Source organism: Mesoplodon bidens (genome assembly GCF_964165515.1).
Source record: "Mesoplodon bidens genome assembly, chromosome: 7".
NCBI lineage: Eukaryota > Metazoa > Chordata > Mammalia > Artiodactyla > Ziphiidae > Mesoplodon > Mesoplodon bidens.
This window is the reverse complement of record NC_138164.1, coordinates 90805978-90829192: the sequence shown is the minus strand read 5'-3', so window position 1 is coordinate 90829192 and position 23215 is coordinate 90805978. Positions and strand designations below refer to the sequence as shown.

At 34.4% G+C, this 23215-nt stretch overlaps 1 protein-coding gene across 1 annotated transcript in view; it reads left to right on the top strand.

The window, feature by feature from the left end:
• CSTF3 (cleavage stimulation factor subunit 3) overlaps positions 1-23215 on the top strand; it is a 72642-nt gene that overhangs the window by 5340 nt on the left and 44087 nt on the right. The window contains exons 2-3 of the mRNA XM_081240327.1: positions 8596-8697; positions 8820-8915. Coding sequence (XP_081096453.1) covers positions 8596-8697; positions 8820-8915 — 198 coding nt within the window. The remainder of the gene's footprint in view (positions 1-8595; positions 8698-8819; positions 8916-23215) is intronic.

Genomic DNA, 23215 nt, shown 5'->3' with positions numbered 1-23215 from the left:
CTATTTTTTCTTTAAATTTTGCAGTTGTTTGCATGTTTAGTAGATTTTCGTCTTTGGAAGGTTTGAATGGATTATATACAGGATACATATTCAGATTCATTCACAAAAAACATCTAGTAGAGTTTTGTTGCACTGGTAAAGGAACATAGGACTAAGCTGGCATCCAGTATTAATGTCATCTGTCACATAAAATGCTTAATTCTCTAGGCATATGAATCGACTCAGTTATTACTTGCAGATAGTCTTGCAGAGTGCTACCCTAGTCTACTTTTAACTTTGAAAAAAGACTACCAAGACAGACTTAAGAGTTGGAATGTATGTATTTTCAGTTTTCTTAATGTTTTAACAACAACAAAAGGAATGACTTAGGTCTGATTCCACTTTATTTTTGAGGAAACACCACATTTGGAAAAAAATATATTTACAGAACAGAAGGATTAGGTGGTGTTTCTCAGAATGGAGTCCATGGTCCATTGCATTATATTCACTTAGGTGCTTTATAAAAGTATAGGTGCCTATACCTCAATTTCAGACATACTCTGAATGTAACAGATTCTGTAGGTGAGGCTGAGAATCTTCATTGGAAATGAGTATCACATGTGATTTTTATGTAAATGAAAGTTTGCAAATCACTTAGGTTAGGGATTGAAGATACTTGGACCTTCAAAGTTGGTTTTGAATACATTGATAAAATAAATGGAGAGGGCTTCCCTGGTGGCGCAGTGGTTGAGTCCGCCTGCCGATGCAGGGGACACGGGTTCGTGCCCCGGTCCGGGAAGATCCCACATGCCGCGGAGTGGCTGGGCCCGTGGGCCATGGCCGCTGAGACTGTGCGTGCGCGTCCGGAGCCTCTGCTCGGCAATGGGAGAGGCCATAACAGTGAGAAGCCTGCGTACCGCAAAAAAAAAATAATAATAATAATAATAAATAAATGGAGAAAAACATTGCAGATTATTTGAGGATGGTTAGGCCTTTGATAGTATTTTTACTGATTTTTCTCTTCCTACTGTATTTAGACACTCATTATCCTTAATAGTGGAAAGTACTCATTACAAAACTAGTTTTGAGACTCTTCTCTGCTTGTTCTCTTGCAAAAATCTTGGTCAAAAAGCTAATATAGGTTTACATCCTTTAATTTACTACATTCCTCCCTGCATACTTTTGATGTTTATCACTTGGTTTAAATTTTCACTGACCTCTAGTTTAACTTAATTTCCATATGACCTCCAGCATAACACCCTCCCCCATTTACCACAAAAATAGCTGTTTGGAGAAAGAGAAGTACATTTTTTCCTGTCCAGGTTTTACTTCCCTCGTGGAAATGGAAAGAAGAAATTAAATTAGATTATAAATTATTTAATTATTAATATAATAGTGTCTGTCACTTCACACCTCACGCCATTAACAACCACCTAATATAAATCAAGCTATCATACAGAAAGAAAGTGGTTTGCAGCTTAACTCGGTTTCCCAGAGGCTACATGACATATCCACAGTTATATGAAAAGGCTATTAAAAATGTTGCTCCCTTTTCCGACTACATAATTGTAGTTTTGTGGTCTTATACTTCATCAAAAACAATATATTGCAATAGGTTGAAAGCAGAAGCAGGTGTCTTCTATTCAGCCAGACATTAAAGAGATCAGAAAAATGTAAAACAGCGCCATTTTTCACTAATTTTAATTTTGGAAAATATTTTAAAATAAAATCAGAAGTTTATTTTAAATGAATTAACACATTAAAATTTTTACAGTTTTCATTTTTAGTATGATAATGTTGATTTAACCCCCACATTTTAAAAGAAATCTCTGGTTCCCCATTTTTAAGAGTGCAAAGCGATTCTTTATAAGAAGTTTGAGAACTGTTGAAATAGTGCAGGGAGCTTGTGAGACAATGTCATAAGTTCTATTTCTGAGTTAGCTTCACAAAACAAAAGGTTAAATATAGAAAGTAAAAAGACAACCAGCTGAATGGGAGAAATTTTTTGTATATCGTATATCCAATAAAGGACTAGTATCTATAATATGTAAAGGACTCTTGCAATGCAATAACAAAAAAGAATTAAAAATGGGCAAGCAATCTGAAAAGACCCTTCTCTAAATATATACAAAAGCCAATAAGAACATGAGAAGTGCTGAATTTCATTAGTCACCAGGGAAATAAAGATCAAAACCACAATGAGTTACCACTTTACCTGCTCGGATGGTTATAATCATCAAAAAGATGGATAATAACAAGTGTTGGTGGGGATGTAGAGAAATTGGAGCCCTCACGCTGGTGGGACTGTAAAATGGTTCAATCGCTTTGGAAAACAGTCTGCCAGTTCTTCAAAATGTTACGCAGAGGTTTGCTTTTTGACCTAGCAATTTCACTTCTAGGTATATACCTAAGTAAAAAGAAAACACAAAACGAATTCCACTCAAAAACCGGAAATAACCCAAATGTCCATCAACTGATTAATAAATAAAATGTGGGATATCCATGCAATGGAATACTTAACAATAGAAAGGAGAGTACTGATATATGATAAAACATGAACCTTGCAAACATGCAAAGTCAAAGTCAGAAACAAAACACATTGTTTGATATCATTTACATGAAATACCTGCACATCTATAGAAACAAAGTAGATTGGTGGTTGCCTAGGGCTAGGGGGATTGGGAAATGGGATTGCCTGTTAATGGGTACCGGTTTTTATTTAGGGTGATAAAAATGTTTTAAAATTTATTATGATGGTGAATATACTAAATTTAAGCCATTGAATTTTACACTTTAAATGGGTGAACTGTGGGCTTCCCTGGTGGCGCAGTGGTTGAGAGTCCACCTGCCGATGCAGGGGACACGGGTTCGTGCCCCGGTCTGGGAAGATCCCACATGCCGCGGAGCGGCTGGGCCCGTGAGCCACGGCCGCTGAGCCTGCGCGTCCGGAGCCTGTGCTCCGCAACAGGAGAGGCCACAACAGTGAGAGGCCCGCGTACCACAAAAAAAAAAAAAAAAAAAAAAAAGCGTATGGAATGTGATTATGTCTCAGTAAAGCCATTATTAAAAATAAAAAAGGTCAAACATGTATAATGTATCCTATCTCCATACTTTAAGCCAGTTGTACACGGGTTATTATTCACATAGAAAAGTTGATATTTTAGCAGTACACTACGACTAGAAAAACAGTGCCTAGATCAGGTACTGGAGGTAGTTCCTCAGCAACATTTTCGCCTTATACAAAAAAAAGTCTGTCTACTTGACAATTTTTTCTGATTTTTGTACCCATTTGAAATAGTATATGTTGGTGTGTATGTGTATACTCCTTACAGTTGTGTTATTTTCCTGGTTTTTAAAATTGTGCAAATCAAAGAAGTTCCCACTGTCCTACTATTATCATTAAATGTGCATGCCTTGGGAACTGAACTAGTCCAGCTTTTGTTTTGCTCATTTGATTTGGGGCCCATCCTACTCCCCATTATCATTCCCCTGAAGAGTGATAATGGGATTACAGATATTCCAAAGACAAAAGCTGGATTTTGATAGAGTTTCTCTATAGTAATGTTTTTGGGACATGTAAGCATGAGACGGCTCTTCTTTTGCTATAACTAAGGAGAGTTCTGACCTCATTCCATTACAAATGGGCACTGGAAACTTGCGGCAAGTTTTCTTAAAGTGACCTATTTCTCTGATCTGACAACAGATTCAGGAAATAATATTACAAGTCCATTCCTTTTGGACGCTCAGTCTCCTTGTGGATACTAGAAAACTGTTCAATTTTCATTTGCTTTACAGCAGTGTGGTAACCAGGCCACAAAACAAAAATGTTATGCTTTTGGTTACCCAATTGGCTCATAGCTGTGGTGATGAACAACTTTTTATTGTGAGAATTAAATATGGCCTTTAACTACCAGAGGATACTCTTGGCCATTTTGGTTACCTTCTGTTGTGAATTAATTCAGTTGATTGAGAATTACCTAGATAGATTGTTTTATGAACATTTAACTACATCCTTGTCCAGAGGAAAACATTTAGGGTTATAAGAGATTCTGTGAAGAGCTGAGCCATAGTTCTGCCAGATTCTAACTGGACTTTGGGCAGATTCATGTAAAATTTAGTTATATATATTTTTTTTTTTTTTTTTTTTTTTTTTTTTTTTTTTTTTTGCGGTAGGCGGGCCTCTCACTGTTGTGGCCTCTCCCCTTGCAGAGCACAGGCTCCGGACGCGCAGGCTCAGCAGCCATGGCTCATGGGCCTAGCCGCTCTGCGGCATGTGGGATCTTCCCAGACCGGGGCACGAACCCGTGTCCCCTGCATCGGCAGGCGGACTCTCAACCACTGCGCCACCAGGGAAGCCCATATTTTTTATTATGAAATGGGGTTATCAGCTGCTTAGCGAGGAGTGACAATGCCTAACATAGTAGATGCTCAATAGATTTTTTTTTTATATCTGATCCAACATCCTTTCCATGGGGTTCTTGGGTCCCTGGTAACCTCTTCCCCCAGGTGTCTGTGGATAGAATTTTCAGGGTTCCCTGAACTTGAATGGGCAAAATAAAACTTTTCACTAATCTCTAACTGAAATTGAGCTTTTCCTTCTATTACGAATGTAGGCAAGAAACCACACTAGTAGCGTTAGCAATAGCTGTGTGACTGGGACAGACGTATTCAAAGTACTGTTGGCACTCATCACTAGACTCGCCACTAGATTTTGTTGTGTTAAGTATTTATTACAATATAAACTTTGTTTAAAAATATTTTTATAATTACATTTCAGTATAATTGGTTTCCTTTGAAATCCTGCATAGTTTATTTTGTGTATTTAAGAACATTATCCCTAGAAAGTCCCATAGGCTTCACGAGATTGCAGGAAGTTTCAGCAGCACACACAAAAAAAGTTTGGAATCCCTAGAGAGCCATAATTTTCAACTGAGGCTGCACATTAGAACCTCCTGGAGAGTTTTTTTAAAAATAGTGAGGGTCCAGGCCCCTTCCTAGAGATTCTGTTCTAATTGATCTAGAGCGAGGCTTGAGCATCTTTTTAAATTCCCTTTACCCCAGGTGATTCTGATGTGCTGCTAGGGTTGAGAATCACTAAGTGAATGGCTTGTTTTATTTTGTAAGGAGACATTTATACTTGCTGCAATTATGCTGGTCAGATATTAGATGCTATCTTCTGAGTTTCTCTGTTCTTTTGCAGATTATGGCATACATTATCTAATTTTGGTAGGTTAATTTTCAGCAAGTGGATTTGAGTGATTTGGCCTCCCACCAGACTGCTTTGAAACACTAATTGTTAGCATTGATTAATTTAGCTGGTTTTTAATTCCTGATTTAAAGTTCCAGTATCACATTTACTTCTTATTTTACCGTTAACATATTATAGTTGATATCTTACAAATCCTAGTTTATTTTAAAGTATTTTTAAAGTTTGTCAAGAAGTAAACTGTTTGAAAGAAATCTTTATTTTGTTGTATCCCAAGTGCCCATTCAACAATGTCCGGCACACACTAGGCACTGAACAAATATTAAATATTTCTCAGGTGAACAGTAAAAATTCAAACAGCAGAAGAATATACAGTGTGTAGAGTACGCTTGTATGTGGTGTGTGTGTCTCCCCATCTGCTCCTATTTTTTTAACTGGCTATTATGGAGATTGTTCCATGTTGCTGTTTATAGAGCTGCATTGCTTTGTTCCTTTTAGTGACTACAGATTCCATAATTTATTTAGCCAGTTCTTTTACAGATGATTATTTAAATTATTCCTAGTCTTACACAACAACAAACAGCCATGTAGCTGATTACTCTCCTGTGTACATCTTTGTGTACGTGTAGAGTAGGATAAGTTGTCAGAACTGGAATTCAGGGTCAGATATTCATGTTAAATTTTGATCAATATTACAGCTTGTTCCTGCCAACAATTCAAGAATGTCTGTTTCTATTGATATATATCCTTGCCAGTGCAATGTTAATTATAAAACACCTTTGTGGGCGCTTAAAACTTAGCCTTCCAATGCAGGGGGTGCAGGTTCAATCCCTGGTCGGGGTGCTAAGGTCCCACATGCGTGGCCCAAAAACCAAAACATAAAACAGAAGCAATATTGTGACAAATTCAATAAAGACTTTAAAAATGGTCCACATATGAAGTGAGTAGCATTGACATACATATATATACACTACCAAATGTAAAATAGATAGCTAGTGGGAAGCAGCTGCATTGCACAGGGAGAGTGACCACCTAGAGGGATGGGATAGGGAGGGTGGGAGGGAGACGCAAGAGGGAGGGGATATGGGGATATATGTATACATATAGCTGATTATACAGCAGAAACTAACACAACATTGTAAAGCAATTATAGTGCAGTAAAGATGTTAAAAAGAAAATGGTCCATATAAAAAAAAGTCTTTAAAAAAACCCAGAAACACCCTTGATCTCTATCTTGTGGCTTACATTTGTATTGCTTTCGAATGTTTAAAGTTCATTGTTCTTTTTCTATGAACTGTTCGAATACTTTGCCCATTTTCTTTTTGAGTTTCTGATCTTTTAGTGACTGGACTTTATATTAATAAATTTAATACTTTGCCATGTGTGTTGGGGATATTTTTTAAGTTCGTTTTTCACTGTCATTGTGATACTTTTCCCATGCACAAATGTAAATAAACTTTATGAATTAAGTTTACTCTTTTCAGAGGCTTTTAAAGAGCCTTCCTGGGCAAAGATACATTTCAGTATATTTTCCAGTGGTTCTTGTGTTTTTGTTTTTAATGTTTAAATCTTTGATCTATCTGAAATTAATTTGGTAGAAAGGGTAAAATAGGAATTCAACTTTATTTTGATAGATACAGTTATTCTAGCACCATGCATTGAATAACCCAACATTCCGATTTGAAATGCCACCTTTATTATTTGCTGATTTTCCATATATCCTCTTTTTGAACCATCCTGATCTGGTGATTTATCACCATTGCAGTACTCTTTATTTGTCATTTTATGTTCTAATATGTGGGTGGGACCAGTGGTCCTCCTTTATTAAACTTTTCCAGTTTTAGTTTCTAAACTAAAGTAGTTTAAGCAAGCTACTTACAAAGCTCTTGTGTATTAGTTGAATATCCTAATTTTGATACACAATTATATTAGTCTTTTAAAACATGGTTTTCTTTCTAAATAAATGTATACTTATCAGTGGTGGAAACTGATTTATTCCAAAGAAAAGTATACTTCTTCCAGGTAATTTTTTTCCCCTAGACACATGACTTGAAAATTTTTTTCCCAACTGCTATTTTGACAGAATTGCTTGGTGAAATATTAATTGCCACTTAGGGGGAAAAAAAAAAGGAAAAAGAAAGGTATTAGGGGCAATGCTTCCCTCTCTATCCCCTCTTGAATGTTACTGATATTTATTGCCATACTGTGGATTTCAAGAAGTCCTACAAAAAAGGTAAAACCAAACTTAGTACAGATTAACATTTATCTGAATTTTTTGAGTATCACTTTCTTTTTGTGGCACACAGTAGTATTCTGAACAGCAATTTGAGAAGTAATACTTGTATTTATGCCTCAGGTCCTAGCTACTCTTTTAGGTATTAATTTTTTAAGATTATATTTCTATAAGAAAAATAAAACTACCTTATTAAAGGGTTTAGGAAATATTAAAAGAAGGGGGGGGAAGTCACCTGTACTTCTACCACCTATCACCCAGACATGACTACTAAATATTTTAGTACAATCTTTTCAATCTGTTTTATTAGGGATTTCTTTTATAGTTTTCATTATGTTGTATATACACTTTGTAAATCATGCTTTTAAAACTTTCACATCAAAAATAAAATTTCTGTGTCATTTCATGCTTTTTCTTTGTGGCTCAGGATGAATTCTGTATAGCAGTGTTTCTCAGTGTTGGTCCAGGGACCCTGTGGGTTCCCAAGACTTTCAGAGGACCTGTGAGTTCATACTGTTTCATAATAGATTTAAGACATTATTTGCCTTTTTCACTGTTAATCTCATGAGTCTACAGTGGAATTTTTACATGAGTTGATATTGCAGAAGGTTGAGTGCAGAAGCAGATAAGAAAATCCAGCTGCATTTTGAAGTCCGACATTATATAGATTTGCAAATATATGTAACATAATCTCGCTGAATTTTTAAATAGTTATTTTTCATTGAAATGTTATGTTAACATGTAAATAATTTTATTGTTATTTGTATATGAATAAATATCTAACATTTTTCTCAGTTTTAATTTCTAATATGGTAAATGCTGAAATAACCCACATGAACAAAAGCTCTTTGGTATACTCAAGGGTATAAAACGGTTCCTGAGACTACAAAGTTTGAGAACTGCTGCTCTATATTATTTCGTGTAAAAGATGTTTTTTTTTAAGTTTTAAAAATGTTTTTTAAAAGTATATGCTCACTTGATTTTGTTATTATGTAAGAGATTTATGATAAGACAGTATATATAGGTTATAGGAAACACAGGACCTCTTTTATAAGAGGACATTTTTATGCCTTGTACTGTGATACTGCATCTGGGGGCTGATATGTTGTGCTTGAATTAAATTAGGCCTGAGATTTTTAAAACAGTAACTTCAGTTCATTGTTTTTTTTCTCCCTAGGCAGCTGAGTATGTCCCAGAGAAAGTGAAGAAAGCCGAAAAGAAATTAGAAGAGAATCCCTATGACCTTGACGCTTGGAGCATTCTCATTCGAGAGGCACAGGTTTAGTGATATAGGATTACATTTCCTTCTCTATGGGTCCAATCACACTACTTGGTTCTGCAGTAAATAATACATTTATAATCCTAACATTGTAAATGCTGTTTATTGGTTTTCAATTTTAGAATCAACCTATAGACAAAGCACGGAAGACTTATGAACGCCTTGTTGCCCAGTTCCCCAGTTCTGGCAGATTCTGGAAACTGTACATTGAAGCAGAGGTTAATATTTTATTTTATTTTTTCTTATATAGCTTTTGATGGGAATTGCAACATACACTATAGTGATAGAAAACAAATTAGGAACATAGATAGCACAACTAGGACAAGGAGGATTTAAAATGTCTCTTGCCTTTATTTTGTAAAATAGGTATGAAGGAGTAATTAAAATGAATTTTTGAAATTTGGGTCTTTACAAGCTGATGATTGTTGCATTTTGGAGTTGCAACAACATTAAAACAGTTTCAATGGTATTGGAGTGCTTTAGCCTTTTATTTACTTGTCATGTGTCAATTTATTGCCTCCTGTGTCATTTATTTAGAACTCATTTTTCTTTTTATTCCTATTTACAAACTAATATGAACGGTATTATAAGAAAATACAGAAATATTAACTTAGTTTCATAGGGTATTTTGAGTGTCTCTGGTTAAATGAAACCTTTAGGTGAAAAATTATTTTCGATTTTAATTTTGTGAAAATGCATGGTTTGTCAATAAATGTAAGCACTTCAATAATTTAAAGAACCGTTTTTCTATAGGATAAAGTTTACATTATACAGGAATAAGCTAATACGAACTCAAACCTATGTAATCATAATTTACCCAATGATACTTTGTTTTTGTTTTTTTTTTCTTTCTAACTCTTGAAATTTGAAGTCAGGCATGTTTATTTTAAAGAGTAAAGGCCCCATTCTTGGTTATGATTAGAAGAGAAATGTTCATTTTTGAAGACCGGAATTAGCAATCCAGATGATAATAAAGTGTGACTGTATCGATAACAATTGGCACCAAGTAGTCATTTTTCAGGTGATATATTAATGAGATGTAAGGGGTAAGATGGGAATAGTTGATATCCACATTAAGCTGAAAATGATATTCATTTCTTTTTATGACTTAAGAAGTATTCTTATTTGAGTATTAATTCTGTAATATAAATTCTCAACATAATCAAGTACACTGCAGCCTCGTCATAACATATTCCACAGTAGCTGAAATTTGATAACGTGTGGGTCTGGTTTGGACCTATCAAAGGGCTTTAGTCATCAGCAGTACTGACTTCAACACAGCACAGTGTCACCTGTGATGTGTCCCTCAGAAATGGACCCAACCAACAGCAGATTTAAATTGAGGCTACAGTGTACTCACTGTATTTGTGCTGTAGTTTATATTGTATTACTTTGGGAGGCGGGGAATTACTGGACAATAGCAGGAACATTGTGTGTGTGTTACATTTTTTCTGTGTGGTTGTGTATGTGGTATGTGTGTTTGTGTGTTTGTATGTGTGAGAGAGATTGTACCTTATGTGGAGTCTGGTTGTGGTTTTGGACCAAGACCATATCCTTAAGGTTTTATCACTTATCTTTTGGGACCATTTCCTTCCTTTAGTATATCTAATCATCAGAGTAGACTGGCGTGGAATTCACCAGGTGAGTGAATAGGCCTGTCTGAAGTGTGCTGAAGCCAGGATCACCTGTACTTGGTCTTCATTCCAGTTTGACTTTACATATTAGCTTATATGCAGACTCATCAGAAATTAACATAATTGGTACATGATAGTTTTTGTATAATGAAATGGTACGTTCTGAGTTTTAGAAGTTTCTTTCAGTTTCTCAAATATTCAGGTATTATTCATGCATTTCATTATAGCGTAAGTGAAACTGAAATTGGCTGTTAGATACCCCATTCTGTAAGTATAAGCACAGTGAGTCTGTTTCTCCCATTTCCTAGCTAAAAATACAAACTGCATTCTAAAAAAAAATTCTGAGACCAGATGTTATTCCAGAGGGCTGAAAGTTGTCTAAATAACAGGTTCATTTCATGTCGTATTTCAGAGCTGTTAGCAGTTGCCTGATTGATTTAGTTGGTAATGTTTGCAGTTTCACACGCGATACACACACAAATATGAATGTATGTATAAAACACCTTTTGAGAAAAAAATGGTAAAGAATATATATGTGTATTTTATATTTCTGGTTTAGGAATTAAGATGTTAAATTGAATGCAAATTTTAAAAATGCATATCCTGAGCTATGTTTTCCTCTTTCTTAATTTGCTCTTTATTTTCACAATTGTACTTTGTTTAGCCTGTGAGGGGCTAAAGTTTTCTTTGGCCGTATCACCCAATGTGGCCTTTAATATTTCTGGAAGACACATATTTATAATACATTAAAATCTGAAGTAATAATAAGAATGTCTTTAAAGATAATACTGACAGTGTTTACATAACATCCTGTATGCACCCTCAAGAAAATAAAGTTTTGTTAATACATTTGTTGTAACTCAGTACTTCATGGTGGGAAAATTGTTTATGTTCAGTTAAACCAGTGTGTGTGAGTCCAAATACATTTAGTTCTTTTCTAATAGAAAATACATACATCTTTAAAAATGAGATAATTTTCTTCCCCAGAGAAATTTCTTGTAAATCCTACTTATGAACAAAGTGGCAAAGGAAGGAGGTGTGTTTTAGGGGTTTGGGGAGTAGGGGGGTTACTTTTAAACCTGAAACATCAATTGCAAATGGGAGCATATTATAAATAATTTTTAGTAAAGAAGTTAATGACACCAGTCTGATTTTTTTTTTTTTTTTTTTTTTTTTGCGGTACATGGGCCTCTCCCGTTGCGGAGCACAGGCTCCGGATGCGCAGGCTCAGCGGCCATGGCTCACGGGCCCAGCCGCTCCACGGCATGTGGGATCTTCCCGGACCGGGGCACGAACCCGTGTCCCCTGCATCGGCAGGCGAACTCTCAACCACTGCGCCACCAGGGAAGCCCCAGTCTGATATTTTTAACATTTGCCAGTATATCACCTTTTCTCATTTCTGAGCATTTAGCAATACTTGCTAAAAAGCTACTTGTGTAAAATTTGAACTTTAAAATGTCATCCTTATTTCATTACCCACTTTTATTTTTGTTGCTTATTGAAGGTAAAATTCCTTTAGGACCAACATCTATATATTTATAACACATACATAATTTCAAAATTAAGCCAAATTACTTTAATGTTGTATATATTATATAGGAGATCACATTTCGCCTCAACTGCTTGAAATTCTTTGCTTTCTTCTTGAATTCCAAAATGCTACTAGCCATATCATAAGAGCAAACAATTGTATGGCTCTTCTTAAAGTGATGCAGTATAGAGTCTAAATTGTTATGATACGAAAATAGTTTTGCTGCTGCTTGGTTTTAGTAAAGAAAACATTTTAATACATCTCTAGTTCATATACAGATGTCTTAAATCTGCAGTACAGTATATTTTAGAGTTTAAGAAATGGGAGTTTTTAAACACTAGAGTTAAGTGAAATACCCCTTTAGAGTCTAAGTGCTCTTTAAAGAACTCCTTTTTAGAGTGGTCAGAAGGGTCACTAAATATTAGCAAATTGAGAAAATTTATAGTTTGGCTACATTTTTTAAGTTGCTTTTCCCCTTTTGGTTTCTGTAACTCTTCATGTAGCTAGATAATCAATGTGACAGCATGTAAGCTACAAATAACTTAGTGTTAGAAGTAAGTTGTTTTGAATTGGGCCACATTCATAAGAAATTTTCTTATGAAAGGATGATTTTTTTTATTGTTAGCTGAAGGAGAAATGAAGAAGGTAATGCTGCTGGTAATAGCAACAATGTATCTTGCTGTCTGTGAAAGCTGTAATTCTTTAATAAAAGTATGTAGAGAATTGATTGCCTTTTATTAAAAACTTTTTAATGTGAATCCTTTTCTTATAAATACTGAGTTGTGACATACATATTTCAGTTTTTCAAAATAACCTTTCTACTTGGGAAAAATGACTTAAAAATACCTTTCTTCTTGGAAAATCGAACTGAACTCAGGATGGAACATGGGTGACCTAAATTGAAATAAACTTCTCCACTGTCAATACTGTTTTAATTCCTCTAAGTAGCAGTTTAAACTACTGTATTATGTTTTGTATATATTGAGCAATGTGATTTTTAAATGCAGGAAAAAAATTTTAATTATATAGATTTCTTTTCTATACTTCAGCTTGCAATCTTTTTTTTAAAAAATCTGTACTCTTTTCTTATAGATCTGCTCTTTTCCTGTTTGTAATAAATGTTGGTCCATGTCTGTGTGATTATTCAGATTGTTCTCTAAAATGCAATATGCTTTTTAATCTATAGTTTCTTAAATGCATGTATAAATGTAGTGTAGGGGTATAAAAGAAAACAAATTTTGCAAACACTGAAGTGAGTAATCAAATATCTGAAAGTGATATGGATAATTACATACTATTTTTAAAACAAAGGAAATATTTACATTTACTGTTTTAAGTAGTAAACTTCTATTTTAGGTCTTACTGAAATATCTAATCCCATTCATTTTCCCTTCCATTATTGTAGCATAGATGTTTAGGTTTTGTCACTTCCACTAACATGATCTATACATTTTTTTCCTTGGAGCCTTTTCTTTTCAGCCCAGGCTTTGCAAAATAAAACTATTTGCAAAAAGACGTAGTTAATTCAGATAACAAAATTTCTCTTAAAAAAATCTTGTTTTTTAATTCTTTATGTCTTCTAGGTAATTTGTTATTTTATGTGAAGTGTAGCCCTTTATTTTCAGGCAAAATCTTGTACTAATCAACCTGATCATTTTTATATTTCTTTATAAAACAGATTTATAATCATTGAGTCACTTATAAGAATACTGGGGGAAAAGGTTCATTTTTTTCCCCCTCTTCAAAGACTCTTAAAATTTTTAGCCAGGCTTTTTTATATTCTGTTTTTGTGTATCTAATAAGAGTTATGGTATATTCTGAAAATCTGGAAAAGCCATCTCTAACCAGATTTTTTTTTTTTAAGTATATACATTCCAAAATTTGCTGTGAAACATAAAGGGCTATTGGATCATGCAGTTTGAGGTTTCCCTGTGGGTAGTAGTTTAGCCTAAATTTCTTGGGCATTTATGGAATAACATAGTAATATACAATACCAAGTACTTAGTGTTTTAAATTACCAGGGGTTGTAGTCAGTAAGGTCTTGGGGGATTAATCTGCTATACAACCCCCTCACCATCCCAAGAGATACTCACTAAAGGTAGGCTCCAACATGTGGCATCCATGAATAAACACACCCTCCCCTAAGCCTTTTATAATACTGTGGAGTTTCATATTTGGAAACAGAAATAACCCTAACATGAAAAGCCTTTTTTAGGATGCTCTGTGGTTTTGGTCCTAACTTTGAGCATAAGGGAACCTGGTGGCAATTAATTGACTTTCTCTTAAAAGACAAAAAGGCCTCATAAAGGCTCAAGCATTTTCTAATGGGTTAGTGTGTGCTTTCAACTTGCAAACAGCTGTTCCTTTTAAATGAATGAGTCTGGCACAAGGCATTTCCAAGAAATGAAGATGTCTGAAATAATACTAGTGATGTCTATGAAAAGCTGTACTTCTTAATGTGGACAAGAATGCATTTATTTGCTTGTACATAACTTCCTTTTTAAACTTTAACTTTTATTACTAAACATTTTTACTCTTAGCAACTTTGGAGCAGATAACAAGTAGTCGGTTAGTATAATGGCATAATAAATTCTGTATAAAATTTTCCCTCACGTATTCAGAATCTGCAGCAAATTCAACAAAATGGTGAATATTTGCTTTGAATACAACCTGTTGAGAAACTAAACGGCTTTTCTAAAGCTCAGGAAAGCATAACCTGGGGTAAGTTTTACCATTTTGTATGCTAGGAAACCTCCAAAGAAAAACTTTCTTTTTGGAAATGTTAAGTGATACTTCTGAAAATAGAGTCTGATGTCAAGGACAGTACTGAAATGTTGTTTTGGAATACTTACTTTGAAATGTAAAAACGTCCGAAGATAAAGTCCCAAAGCTATTTTTAATCTTCCTAATACTTTTTTATTCATGTTACAGAACATGTTCAGTTACAACCTTTTTTTTAAATACAAAGTTTTAGCTCTGGCATATACAGCTAACATTATAAGTCTTTGTCTAAAGATTCCTGTATATGGGAAACGGTCTTTTTTTTTTTCTCTTTCAGTTTATTGAGATACAATTGACATGCAGCATAAGTTTAAGATGTACAACATAATGATTTGATATATGTATGTATTGTGAAATGATTACCACAGTGTTTAGTTAACATCCATCACCTCATATAATAACAAGGGAAATGGTCTTATATTGATGGCAATTTCTGTAACTTTTTCATATTCAGTTTGAAGGAAAAAAGTGCTGACTATTTCATGATGATGGCTTTCTTGAAATTTTTTTAATTCAACAGACTATGGCTATGTATGTATTACATATTTAAAGCCAAAATGGATATTAGGTTTAAATCAGATTTAGAGCTGAAAGATGAAGTAGCTTAGCCCCCTGTTTTATACATGTGTAAAATAAGTCAAGAGATTGTTATCCCTTAGAGCCAAAGTTTGCAAATAACATAACTTGACGATCACCTGGGAAGCTTTTAAAACATTCAGGCTTTGTAATTATTATTCCTGCATTGCTGACTCAATCTCCAAAGGATGGACATGTAGAATCTGTTATTTTTAGGTGTTTCTGGTAGCCAGTTTTGGTAATTGAGGCTTTCTTTAGAGGGCAATAATTGAATCTTATTGTCATGAGTATGTTTCATACCTGGCAGAATACTCCCTATACTTGTCTGGAGTATAAAGTGATTATTCTTTTGACTATACCATGTTGTGGTTTATCAATCAGTATATAGTCAATCAAGAAGTAATCTCTAGAGGTATCCACAATTTGCTTGGTAGTATTTTTGACAGTGTGGTGACTATTAAATCTGCAGTCAGGTTTAGGGTTGCGTTACTGAAGTTGGTCAGTTTTATTTATTTATTTGTTTGTTTATTTGAAGTTAATTTTATTCCTGGGTTTGAAGCCTGATTTTCTGACTCCATAAGCTTTTTATTTTAAACACAGTATAATCACCTAAGTGCCAAATTCTAAGAATCAACTTGTAAGGATGTCTCATGTGTTAAGAGAGGGCCACTTAAGCAGTGGCTTAAAAGGATTACTGCAGGGACTTCCCTGTCGGGGTCCAATGGTTAAAGCTCCCCACTTCCACTGCAGGGGGCACCTCCAGGGTTTGATCCCTGGAGGTTCGATCCTTGGTCTGGGAACTAGGATCCCACGTGCCGTGCAGCATGGCCCCCCAAAAAAAGATTACCGCAGCTTTTTTTGATAGCTGACTCTTATCCTTACTCGTGAGAATTTTTAAACATATGAATACCACATCTTCATATTTTCAGATTATTAGCTAACATCCATTCATTTAATTAGTACTTGAGTCTTTGTAATATAAAAGACTTTCTAATTCTTTTGGGAGGGGTGAAAATGGATTGTTGTCACAGACAACCATTCATTATTTCTAGCTATTCCTGTAGTTCAGTTTCGATTCATTTCTAAATTTTTCATTACACAGATGAGTGCCTTTAACTCATGTCCCTTTATTTAAAAAAATTTTTTCCTTAGTGGCTTTTTTTTTTTTTTTTTTTTTTGCGGTACACGGGCCTCTCACTGTTGTGGCCTCTCCTGTTGTGGAGCACAGGCTCCGGGCACGCAGGCTCAGCGGCCATGGCTCACGGGCCCAGCCGCTCCGCGGCATGTGGGATCTTCCTGGACCGGGGCATGAACCCGTGTCCCCTGCATCGGCAGGCAGACTCTCAACCACTGTGCCACCAAGGAAGCCCCCTTAATGGCTTTTGATAGTTTTTAAATGAAATGTTATTTTTTAATGGTATTTTTAGTATTTCTAGTTAATGTCTATTCTCAAGAGAGTTGGCTCTTTCCAGCTATAACAGAATTTTGCCACCAATGATATTTATTAAAGTACTCAAGTAATATCCAAATTTCATAAAACTTAAATGTCAAAAATGACATTACCTTAACAGAACAGCTGGTGAAAGTGTGGATTGTCATAGAAGAGCTTAAAAGTATTTGGGGAAGATTGCCAACAAAATAACTTGGTTTCCTGTATTATCTATACATTTATTTTAACTCTTTCATCCACCATTTCCTTTGATTACCAGTTTTAACTATTGTGTAATAAGTGATTTTTTTAAGGTTTTGTGGTTCTATTAATTAGAATGTTAATAGGTGAGAAAATGCTTAAAATATATTCATTATTTAGATTATCATTCTTTTAGATTAAAGATTCAAATTATATGTCCATCACTTAACCTGATTGACCAGTTTTTAACATCTGACATAAACTTTATCAGTTGTTTTTCGTGAACCATAGGAGATTGGGTTGCATACATCATGACGTCAGTATATTTGCTAATAACAAAGATATTTTCGTACGTAAAGAAACTTATGAAACCCAGGAAATTTTACATTAATAGAATTTTAATCTGCAGTCCGTTTTCTTCTTTAATTATTGATCTAATAATGCCCTTTAGAGCAGTTTTCTTTTAAATCAGAATCTAATCCAAGATCATTGTATATAGTTGTCATTCCTTTCCAGTCTCCTTGGATGTTGAACAGTTCCTCAGTCTTAAATTTGATATTTCCTCATTAGATTCAGGTTATATACAGTATAGCTGAAAAGCTACAAATGGTTGTGTGTCCTCTTCAGAGACACGTGACATTCATTTACCACTTATTGATGATATCAGCGTTGACCATTTTCTCCACTGTGTAGTTACTGTTTTTACTTTTCTAACTAATAAAATAGTGGGGAGATATTTTGAGATTCTGTAGAAATCCTGTTTCTCAACAACTGCCCACTCAATTTTGAATCTATTACAATTTTTGCCTGAATCAGTGATGTTTTTCTGACATTATCTGGGGTTTTTCAGTGTATTTATTGTTGAATATAAATACGTACTTAAAGTTCAAGCTTATTTGTATTTGAAAACTTGTTGTAAAGTACTAGCTTCTCCTTGCCCTCATTTTTTTTTCTTTTGAACAGCTTACTAATAGAAAAGAGGATGATTTACAAGATTTGTGCATTTTATGATTATAGCAAGTTTTCCAAATATAAAATCATATATTCTGTCAGTAATGCTTTTAAATTCTCTCACAAATCATAAGGGGAAGATTAAAAAATTTGCTCCCCAACTCATACAGAAACTTAACTGGTTGTATATTTTCATAACAATCATTGTAGGCTATGGGAAATAAATATATTGATTTACTTAGTTGACCAAATGGCAAATTATTTCAAGTAAGAATACGTGTTTTAAAAGTCATGAGATCTTTGATTTTAAAACAGATTAAAAAGTGAGTCAAAAAGATCATCTGGATAAATATTTGTGTTTGAAAATGCTATATTTTTCAAGTACTCATTTAAATACTCAGTTGTTTGAGGTACAAATTAGAAAGTTAACACTTCAAAGGAAATAATTTCTCTGTCAGCAATTAAAGGGTGCCTAAAGCATGGAAGTGGTATTTTCCCGAAAGTGAGCTGTTCAGTTGTGCATTTAAGTTTCCCAGAGTTCACAGAATAGTTGATGAGATTTACACTTAAAGAACAGACATTCCAAGTTGAAAGAACTTACTTATATATGTGTCTGTGATTTAATATTTTATAGTTAGTTGGGGTAGTTATTTGCCGTGTGTCTCAATGGCACAGTCAGAATTCTCCCCATTATTACTAAGACAGTGGCCTGATAATTTTTGCTAATGTGGAAGGGATGTTTAAATAATTGTTAATTTATTTAAAGAAATGCAAGGAATTTGTAAATTTTACTCTACAAAGGATAGTGTGGAGGAATAGCAATGACACAGAATTTGGAATCTGGTGACCTAGGATTTACTGCTTTTAGCTCTTCCATTGAATCAATGTGACCTTAGGGAAGCCATTAATTTTTCTCTCTTTTTTGCCTTCCCAATTTTTTATTATGAAAATTCTGAAACAAAAGTCAAAAGAAGAAGTATTACAGTAAATACCTATACACCTTCTTCCTTGATTCAATGTTATGTTTTGCCATACATGTTTATCTTTCTCTATACAAAGAATATTGTCCTACATAACCACAATACCATTATCCCACTGAAAAGGAACAGTGTTCTAATATAATTTCATACCCAGCCATGTTTATATTTTTCCAACGGCCTCATATTCTTTCTAAAATGCCTTATTTCTATGATGGGTGAAATCACTTGTATTTTATCTTATAATTGTCCTTCTGCTGTGCCTTTTACTTAAATTTAACACAGAGATTTCATATTATTTCTCACTCTTGTTCCTTCCCCTTCCCAGTAGGAAAACTAATGTGAATTCAAGTGTTGTTTCCAATAATTTGTAAATTATGATATAAGATGGAAACATCCCAGTATCGATTATAGACAAGAGCTGTCTTTATAACTATCCTGATATTAGAGAGTGGGGTGGGAATTTTTAATATTTTTATTACTAAGAGGCAACTTATTTTATTCTAAATTTAAGTATATTTGCAGTGAGTTAAAAGTTTTGAGGATCTTACCCAAAATATGCATAGGATTGTACTTGTTCTTAGAAATAAGCAGGTGTTTTTCAATTATATCACATTTTAAGTGTAGATCTACAAAACTAAATTTCATGGAAAAAAATATTCTATGTGCACGTTATTTGAGGAAAAAGTGTGTGAGGATGTTTTTGGAGGTGAAATATTTTCTAGAATAGATTTTTAGAAATAAAGAGTGCATTTTAAAAATCCATTGTTGGGCTTCCCCGGTGGTGCAGTGGTTGAGAGTTCGCCTGTCGATGCAGGGGACACGGGTTCGTGCCCCGGTCCGGGAAGATCCCACATGCCGTGGAGCGGCTGGGCCCGTGAGCCATGGCCGCTGAGCCTGCGCGTCCGGACCCTGTGATCCGCAACGGGAGAGCCCCGCGTACCAAAAAAAAAAAAAAAAAAATCCATTGTTGATTTTCAGTTGTTATTGATAGTGATTTTTTTCTTTATTCTGATTACTTGCCTAAACAGTAATAGCCAAAAATAATTAGGCCTTTAATATATTTTGGGCACTGTGTTTAGTACTTTACATGGGATATCTGACTAATCACAGTTTACCTTTTGAAGTAGGTAAGTATTATCCCATTTTTTTCAAATGTTCAGCTTTTCTGAGATCTAGAGTTCTTAAATAGCTTTCCTAAGATAACTACTAAAGTTTAAGCTACTGGGAAGTAAATAGGAAAGCTGGGGGCTTTATACTCAGATAATCTAATTCCTAGGTCTGGGCTCCTACTCACTAACCACTGTACTAACAGCCTAAAGGACCTAAAACACAGTTGTAGAAATAGCTAAATAGTAGGTTCATAACTGACTCCTTTTTTCTTTGCTCAAGTGTTTCTTGCATTCTTATTTAGCTATTAGGATTTGGGAGTACATTTGAAAAATGTATAACTACTCAAAACCACATAAAATTGCTACAAATATTTTGGAAGATGGTATAGTACAATAACTAACACATAACTGCATCTTAGGGTTTGTATAAAATCTTAGTTCTAAAATTCTACTTTGCAAAATTCTGTTTTAACCCTTCACGGTTTTTAAACTTTTCTGCACTATGCTTGGTTCAAATTTCAAATAGTAGAAAGGAATTCTGAACACAAAAGCGGCAAATCTTAGCAATTCTGACCCTTTAAGAAATTTCTAAGAATGTATTTTTTATAGCTCTAAATATTTATTTACATTCAGCATTAATGTGAGAACAAGAAATTTTACCTTCGTTTCTGATTTAGCAATTAGGAGTTTTATTAGGATGGAATTTTCTCAAATCAAGGCCAGAATTTAGGTAAAGTATGTTACCTTTCAATCTGCTTACTGAACGGTTATCTCTATACTTTTCTTTCCATAGACGTCTTGCAAAATAAGTTTTCTGATAGGACAGTCTGTACTTTATTGTGATTTTTTTTTTTTTTGGAGGGGAGATCTTTAAAATGTTTGAAGTTATGAAGCAAAACTTAATGAAAAAATAAAATGAAAGATTAAAGGCAGGGAGCACAATATCTAGCTTCCTTTTTTAGAAAATGTGAAAGAGGGTGTTAATTCCTATAGTTAATGGGAAAATCACATTTATTGAAGATCAGCATTTCCAGTTATTTGAACCTTGTGGTTTATCAGACTTAGAAATTCAAGACATACTTTTTGAGTACCTCCCCAGACTATGTCACTGAAGACTGAAATATCTTCATGCATCTTCCTGATACAGTTCAATTGATTCTAAATAAACCATTATAATGTTATATCAAAATTTAAATTACTTACCTTATAAGAGAATTTAGCAGTTCTAAGTTTCCCACAATTGAAGAACTAGAAATTTCATGTATTCTGTAATGCTTATTCTTTTTGGATAGGATGATACTTTTTGGATAGGAAGAAAAGTATAAGTACTTTAAATTTTAGGAGATTCTGTGCAGATTAAAATATGCAGAATTCTGTTAGCAAGTCCTTTTGGCAAGTAATTTTACATGTGGAGTCCTTAAACGTATCGAAAACAGTAGGTAGAATGAAGACTTACAGATGCCTATTGATATATTTGCCTGGATTATATTCAGATAAAATTGCCTGAAGTGTTACACTGTTTTTCTGTATCACAATTGACTGTTGGATTTATGGATTCTGAAAATAGTCATCTGGTATATTTTCAGGCCCCACACCATCTATATATTTTCATAAATTTTTATGTGGCTTCGGGTAAAAACATACATGAAAACGCCTTCTTTCAGGTTCTTTCATTTTATATATCAGGGGAAGATGGAATTAACTTTAAAGTATCTACTGAGTAAATGCATGCTAGACACTTAGATGCTATGGACACATTAGTGAACAAATTTACAGTTTTGTGTAGGAGACAATTATAATACTGGGTGGTAGGTGCTCTGAGAAAACATGGGGAGTGTATGTTAGGTCAGGGAAATCCTCTAGAAGAACAAGACTTTTTTTTTTAACATATCTTTACTGGAGCATAATTGCTTTACAATGGTGTGTTAGTTTCTGCTGTACAACAAAGTGAGTCAGCTATACGTATACATATACCCCCATATCTCCTCCCTCTTGTGTCTCCCTCCCACACTCCCTATCCCACCCCTCCAGGCGGTCACAAAGCACCGAGCTGATCTCCCTGTGCTATGCGGCTGCTTCCCACTAGCTATCTATTTTACATTTGGTAGTGTATATATGTCAATGCCACTCTCTCCCTTCGTCCCAGCTTACCCTTTCCCCTCCCCGTGTCTTCAAGTCCATTCTCTATGTGTGCATCTTTATTCCTGCCCTGCCACTAGGTTCTTCAGTACCATTTTTTTAGATTCCGTATATTTGCATTAGCATACAGTATTTGTTTTTCTCTTTCTGACTTCACTCTGTATGACAGACTCTAGGTCCATCCACCTCATTACAAATAACAATTTCGTTCCTTTTTATGAGGAACAAGACTTTCTAAATGGAAGTATGAAATTACACACACAGTCCCTGGCAAAGAGAAGCACTAGTGCTGAGGTCTCAATGAAAGGGAGAAAAAACACGCTCTGTTTGAGAAGTTGAAACAGCTTGATAGTTTTAAAGCTAAGTTTTGCTTCTAGCCCTTCGCAGTATTGTAAACAGATGACTTGTGACTATTTCATGAAAATTTTCTTAATTACAAAAACAGTAGCTCAATAGTTAATCTAGAATTGCAGCTAAGCTGTTAGGAAAATAGAGCTGGAGAAAAAGTATGAACATCTGAAATTTCATGATGGCTAGAGTTATGTGAATGTAATTTTGCTCTAGGAAAACCGTAAGTTGTGATATTTATAATTGTGGGCCTTTTTTAAAACTCAGATGCCTACAGAAATTCAGAAGTTAAGTGAGGGGAGGTTTCCCTTACAATTTTCAAAGAAAATTGCATGTTGGTTAGAAATTCTCTTGGTTTCACTAATTTTTACTTTGTATTTGAGTCTTAAGAAAGTAATAGAGTTAAGAAGCTATGAAACCTTTTATTCTCTATAATAGCCTTCATATAGTTTGAGGAAAATGATATTAATTAACCAGAGTATTCATTTTGGAGGAGGAACAAAGCCTTTTCAAAGGGAGAAAATTAGTTATGTTTTATTGGTAGGTTAGACTTGAGTAGTTACTTTGAAAAAGTTGGTTCCTAGAAAAATTTTTGCCATGAATAGAATCTGTTTTTACTAAATGCCAGTCCCAGGATACCACATTGTCAGTATGTCTAGTTTATCCAATAACATAGTTCCCAGATTGACTTCTGCACATACACAAAGAAGATTGCTCATCTGTTACATGAATTTTATTAATGAAGAAATGTATAGGACACTATCCTTTTATTTGGTTAAATACATAAGTTAATATGCAAGTGTGTACTAAAAGGGACAGTTACACCAAAGGGACAAAAC